The 6,464-nt window shown below is 36.0% G+C and overlaps 1 protein-coding gene across 1 annotated transcript; it reads right to left on the reverse strand.

Moving 5' to 3' along the window:
- Nucleotides 1–441: 441 nt before the first annotated feature.
- LOC113220247 (heterogeneous nuclear ribonucleoprotein A1) lies at nucleotides 442–2,191 on the reverse strand. Its single transcript, XM_026449049.2, has one exon. It carries the CDS (start codon nucleotides 2,117–2,119, stop codon nucleotides 1,157–1,159), a length of 963 nt encoding a protein of 320 aa, XP_026304834.1. The 5' UTR covers nucleotides 2,120–2,191; the 3' UTR covers nucleotides 442–1,156.
- Nucleotides 2,192–6,464: the final 4,273 nt, after the last annotated feature.

Genomic DNA, 6,464 nt, shown 5'->3' on the forward strand with positions numbered 1-6,464 from the left:
CGGGCGCGGTGGCTCAAGCCTGTAATCCCAGCACTTTGGGAGGCCGAGACGGGCGGATCACGAGGTCAGGAGATCGAGACCATCCTGGCTAACACGGTGAAACCCCGTCTCTACTAAAAATTAAAAAAAAACTAGCCGGGCGAGGTGGCAGGTGCCTGTAGTCCCAGTTACTCGGGAGGCTGAGGCAGGAGAATGGTGCAAACCTGGGAGGCAGAGCTTGCAGTGAGCTGAGATCCGGCCACCGCACTCCAGTCCAGGGGACAGAGCGAGACTCCGCCTCAAAAAAAAAAAAAAAAAAGATTTAAGAGTACTTATTATGTGTGTTGACAAATATTTTCCTCACCGTTTGTGGATTTCCTTCCTGTGTTCTTGACATTATCTTTCACAGAGCAGCAGTTTTTACTTCTAATGAAGTTCATTAATTATTTCTTATTTCTTTTTTTTTTTTCAAGAGAATTAAATCGTTTATTGATTACACATGATAATGGATGATACACAAGCTTCATTCCCATCTATAATTTTATCTGGTACCATTATTCAATTTAGATATATTGCATAGGATGTGCCAACAATCACTTTTATAACCAGTAATTCCATGATTTTGCTTGGGTAATCCCTTTTAATGGTGAACTTCAGGTCACAACAGTAACTATCAGTTCAACTACACCAAGGTTTCCGAAGACAATGGCTTCTCCACCCAAGCAGGTTGTATATAAATTCCAAATAGAACCTGGCATCACCCTGAAGGAATTCTAACTTCACACTGTTGGGGAAATTTACCAAGATGGCTTCAGAGTAGACTAACTTTACACAGCACATTAAAAAAAAGACATTTATTCAGCGTCACGATCAGACTATTACATTTAGCAATCAACAGCATGGGTGCAAAAAAAAAAAAATCTACATTAAAACCCTTTGTTGGAATGCTTTACACTTTCCACAGAACAGAAACTAAAATAACCTGTTATACAATTAGTCACAAATACAGTCCTCGAGTTTTTTGCCCATACACATGAGTATTTGTCTAAAACATGTCTTCTTTGTAGCAGCTAGGCCCTGCCACCACTGTGCTTGGCTGAGTTCACAAATCTGTTGTAACCTGTAGCTTCCCTGTCACTTCTCTGGCTCTCCTCTCCTGCTTAGCTTTGTTTCCTAATTAAAATCTTCTGCCACTGCCATAGCTACTGCTGCTGCTGGAACCGCCATAGCCACCTTGGTTTCGTGGTTTTGCAAAGTATTGGCCTCCACCGCCATAGGGGCCAGAGCTTCTGCCTCCAAAATTTCCTCCCTTCATGGGTCCAAAATTTGAAGACTGATTGTTGTAATTGCCAAAATCATTGTAGCTTCCACCACCTCCAAAATTGCTTCCATCATTACCAAATCCATTATAGCCATCCCCACTGCCACCATATCCACCACCACCACGGCTGCCACCAAAGCCACCACGACCACTGAAGTTTCCTCCACGACCGAAGTTGTCATTCCCACCGAAACCACCTCCACGACCACCACCAAAGTTTCCAGAACCACTTCGACCTCTTTGGCTGGATGAAGCACTAGCCATCTCTTGCTTTGACAGGGCTTTCCTAACTTCACAGTTGTGGCCATTCACAGTATGGTATTTCTGAATGACAATCTTATCCACGGAGTCATGGTCATCAAAGGTTACAAAGGCAAAGCCCCTTTTCTTGCCACTGCCTCGGTCGGTCATGATTTCAATCACTTCAATTTTCCCATACTGTTCAAAATAATCTCTTAGGTGATGTTCTTCAGTGTCTTCTTTAATGCCACCAACAAATATCTTTTTCACAGTTAAGTGGGCACCTGGTCTTTGAGAATCTTCTCTTGAGACAGCTCTCTTTGGTTCCACAACTCTTCCGTCCACCTTGTGTGGCCTTGCATTCATAGCTGCATCCACCTCCTCCACAGTGGCATATGTGACAAACCCAAAGCCCCTGGAACGCTTGGTGTTTGGATCTCTCATTACCACACAGTCCGTGAGCGTTCCCCATTGCTCAAAATGGCTCCTCAGGCTCTCATCGGTTGTTTCAAAGCTCAACCCTCCAATGAAGAGCTTCCTCAGCTGTTCGGGCTCTTTAGGAGACTCTGACTTAGACATGACGGCAGGGAGAAGAGAGACTTTAACGATGCTTCTTCGGCGGCGTCCACGGGCAGAAAGGCTATTTCTTATTTCTTTCCTTGATTGTACCTTTTGTGTTGTATATACAAAGTCAGCACTGCACCCAATGTCATCTCAATTTCCTTCTGGCAGTTTTATCGTTTTGCATTTTGCATAGTTACAACTATGATTTATTTTGAGTTAATTTTTGGAAGGTATAAGGTCTGTAAAAATATGTACATAAAAATATGTGTGTATGTGTTATATACTAAGTATCACATGCAAATGTGTGTATACGCACCCCCCCAAATATTTACATGGGATGTCTAGTTTTCCCCCACACCGTGTTTTGAGTAGATTATCATTTTTCTATTGGATTGCCTTTCCTCCTTTGAAAAGATCAGTTGACTCTATTTATGTAGATCTATTTTGAGGCCCTTTATTCTGCCCCATTGACCTATTTGTCTAATCTGTCATCAATAACACACAGTCTTTATTATTATAGCTTTATAGAAAGGGTCTTTATTATTATAGCTTTATAGAAAGGTTTAAAGCCAGGTAATATCAGTCCTCTAATGTTGTTCTTTAGTATTTTGTTGGCAATTCGGGGTCTTCTGCCCTTCTATACAATGTTTGTCAATACTGACAAAATATCTTTCTGTGGTTTTGCCTGAGATTGCATTGAATCTGTAGATTTGATTGGGAAGAACTGACAACTTGATAGTATTGATTCTTCCTTATTAACGTGGAATAGTTCTCCATCTGTTTATTCCTTATTTGATTTCTTTCATCCAGTGTTATGGTTTTCCTTTTAGACATACATTAGCTTTTCAGATAAATTCCTAACTATTTCATTTTTGTGAGGTGCTCATGTAAATGGTATTACGTTTTGCGTTTTTTAATTTCAAATTCCATTTGTTCATTGCCAGTATATATAAAAGCAATTAACTTTCTGATATTAATTTAGTATTCTGAAACCTTGCTATAATCATATAATAGATCCAGAATATTTTGTTACTTTGAATTTTATATATTGATGAGCAAGTCTTCTGCAAAAAAAAAAAAAACAGTATTTTTATTTTTATTTCTGTGTTTCTAATCCATATATTTTACATTTTATTTTATTGTCTCCCTGCATTTCCTAGGACTTCCAGGAAAATGTCAAAAATCAGTGGTGAGAGGAAATATTCTTGACTTGTTCTTAGTAGAAAAGCTTCTAGCTTCTCACCATGAAGTGTGATGTTAGCTTTAAGCTCTTTGTAGTTATTTTTGATGAAGTTGCAGAATTTTCTTCTCTCTTCCAAGTTTACCGAAAATTTTTGTTATAAGCAGGTTTTGGATTTTGTCAGATTTTTTGGATATCTACTTATGGGATCATGTAATTTTTCTATTTCAGCCTGTTGATGGATTATATTAATTGATTTTCAAATACTGAATCAGCTTTGCATACCTGAGTAAAATCGTACTTGGCTGTGATATATCATTATGTTTGTACATTGTTATATTGAATTTGGTAATATTTCATTGAAAATGTTTGCATCTGTGTTCCTAAGAGATATTGATATGTAGTTTTTTGGTACTGTCTTTGGGTGTTAAGATAATGATGGCTTCATAGACTGAGTTAAGAAGTTATTCTCCCTGTTTTTATGTTCAGATAGAACGTATAGATAATTGGTTTAATCTCTTCCCAAATGTTTGGTAAAATTCACCAATGAAACCATATGGGCCTGGTGCTTTCTGCTTCGGGAGATTATTAACAATTTCTTTAATAGATATAGGTCTGTTCAAAGCATCTATGATTTCTTGCTTGAGCTTCAGAAGATTACGGCTTTCAAAGAATTGGTCTGTTTTATCTAGGTTATCAAATTTGTGGGCATAGGATTATTCATAATATTTCTTTATTATCCTTTTAAGATTCATAGAATCTGCAATAATATAACCTTATATTTCTGATATGAGTAATTTCTATCTGCTCTCTTTTTACCTTAATAAGCGTTATTGTAGGCTTTTTAATTTTTTGGTCTTTTCAAAGAAATAGCTTTAGATTTCATTGATTGCTATTTCTTATTTAATGTTATCAATTTTTGTTATCTTATTGCTTTTCTTCATTGTACCTTAATTTTCTCTTCTTTTTCTTTTTTTCTAAGGTGGAAGCTTAGGTGATTAATTTTAGATCATTTTGGTTTTATAATATATATTGAAATATGTTGTACAGTTTTCTTCAAGCACTTTTACTGCATCCCACACATTTTTTAAAGTTGTTTTCATTTCCATATAATTAAAATTATTTTTAAATATTTTTGAGATTTTCCTTGACCATGAATTATTTAGAACTTTGTTTTGTTAACATTCACATATATTGGGATTTTCCTTTTTTTTTTTTTTTTGTTATTGATTCTAGCTTAATTCCATTGTAATCTGATAGCAGATATTACATGATTTCTATTCTTAAATTTGGCAAGGTATATTTTTTCACTCAGAATGTGGTCACTTTTTGTATAAGTTCCACGTGAGCTTTAGAAGAATGTGTATTCTGCTCTTATTTTTTTCATTTCAGGTGGAAAAGTTTGGCTATAGTGGGCTGGAGTTGTGTAATTTTTTCCCCCAGTTCAGCTAGGCTCTGGTAAAACACCAGCAGTTAATACGTTTTAAAAATAGAGTTTGTTGTTGTTGAGAGCAAAACTTCTGAAGAACAAAATGCTATGACATATTTTGAATGGTTCCTCTTCAGCCTCATCAGAATAACAGAACAATTTCCCTGTGATACTTACTGAGAACCTATTTGTGATTTTCAAGGTAAAACTCACAAAATATAGGACTCCCATGACTGAAATTTTTAATTCCCAGACTTGTCCACAATGAGTGTCCAGAAATTTTTGAATTGTAGTTCAGGTTTTTCTACCCCAACACTTGTTCCCGCGGTGCTTTCCACTACTGAGCCTGCTCCAGTAAGTCAGAACTTCCTGTATTTGCCTGTCTGTCTGTACAACTGGGGGAGGGAGCTTGCCCTGTGACCTCACTCTCCTGTGGATCTAAAAGAGTTGTTAATTTTAGTTTCTTCAGCCTTTTATTTGTTGTTTGGGTACAGTGGCAACTTACAAGCTATTTACATGTGGAGTGAAAACAGAGAGTCTCTACAAAGCTTTTTAAGTGAGTAGTCTACCAGTATCTATTCTGTCAAAAAAAAAAAAAAAAAAAAAAAAAAGACATAGGATTTGTTGATCTTATTGTTTTTCACATCTCCTTCAGGTAAGCTCTGATTTTGGTTATTTCTTTTCCTCTACTGGCACGGGGGTCGGTTTGCTCTTGTATCTCTAGTTCTTCTAGATGCAATATTGGATTGATAATTTGAGGTCTCTCTTACTTTTAGTATAGGCATTTAGTGCTATAATCTTTCTTCTTGTTTTATTTGTGTCCCAGAGATTCTGGTATGTTGTATCTTCGTTCTCATTAGTTTCAAAGAATTTCTTGATTTCTGCCTTAATTTTTTTGTTTATACAAATGTCATTCAGGAACAGCTTAATTTCCATGTAATTTATGATTTTGAGCACTTTTCTTAGTATTGATTTCTATTTTTATTGTGCTATAGTCCAAGAATGTGGTTGGTATAAATTCGTTGTTTTCTTTTTTTTTTTTAATTTGCTGAGAATTGTTTTATTGCTGATTGTGTGGTCAATTTTAGAGAATGTGCATGTGTAAATGAAAAGAATGTATATACTGTCTCGTTTTTCTGTGGCAACTTCTGTAGATGTCTGTTGGGGCCGTGTGATCAAGTGTTGTGTTTAAGTCTCAAATATCTGTGTTACTTTTCTGCCTTGATGATATGTCCAATACCAGTGAGTGTTGAATTTCACCAGTATGTGGTTATCTAAGTTTCTTTTAGGATGTTAAGGACTTGTTTTATAAATATTGGTGCCCCTGTGTCAGGTGCATTTTTAATTAAAATAGTTAGGTTTTATTGAATCAAACCCTTTGTCATTATGAAATGTTCTTCTTTTTATGTGTGTTATTCTTAAATCATTGTTCATTTAAAGTCAGTTTAGTATGAAATTAGAATAGCAATACCTGCTTTTTTCACTTTTCCATTTGATTTGGTATATTCTTTTCATCACTTTACATTGAACCAATGGGTGTTCTTGCATTTGAGATGTGTCTGTTGAAGACAGCACACAGTACATCTTGCTTCTTTATCAGGCTTGCCACTCTGTTCCTTTTAATTGGAGCATGTAGCTCATTTACATTCGAAGTTCATATTGATATGTGTGAATTTGTTCTTGTCATTGAAATGTTAGCTGGTAATTATGCAGACTTGACTGTGTAGTTAGTTGCTTTATAATGTCAAAGT

This window comes from Piliocolobus tephrosceles, unplaced genomic scaffold (assembly GCF_002776525.5).
Source record: "Piliocolobus tephrosceles isolate RC106 unplaced genomic scaffold, ASM277652v3 unscaffolded_693, whole genome shotgun sequence".
Lineage (NCBI taxonomy): Eukaryota > Metazoa > Chordata > Mammalia > Primates > Cercopithecidae > Piliocolobus > Piliocolobus tephrosceles.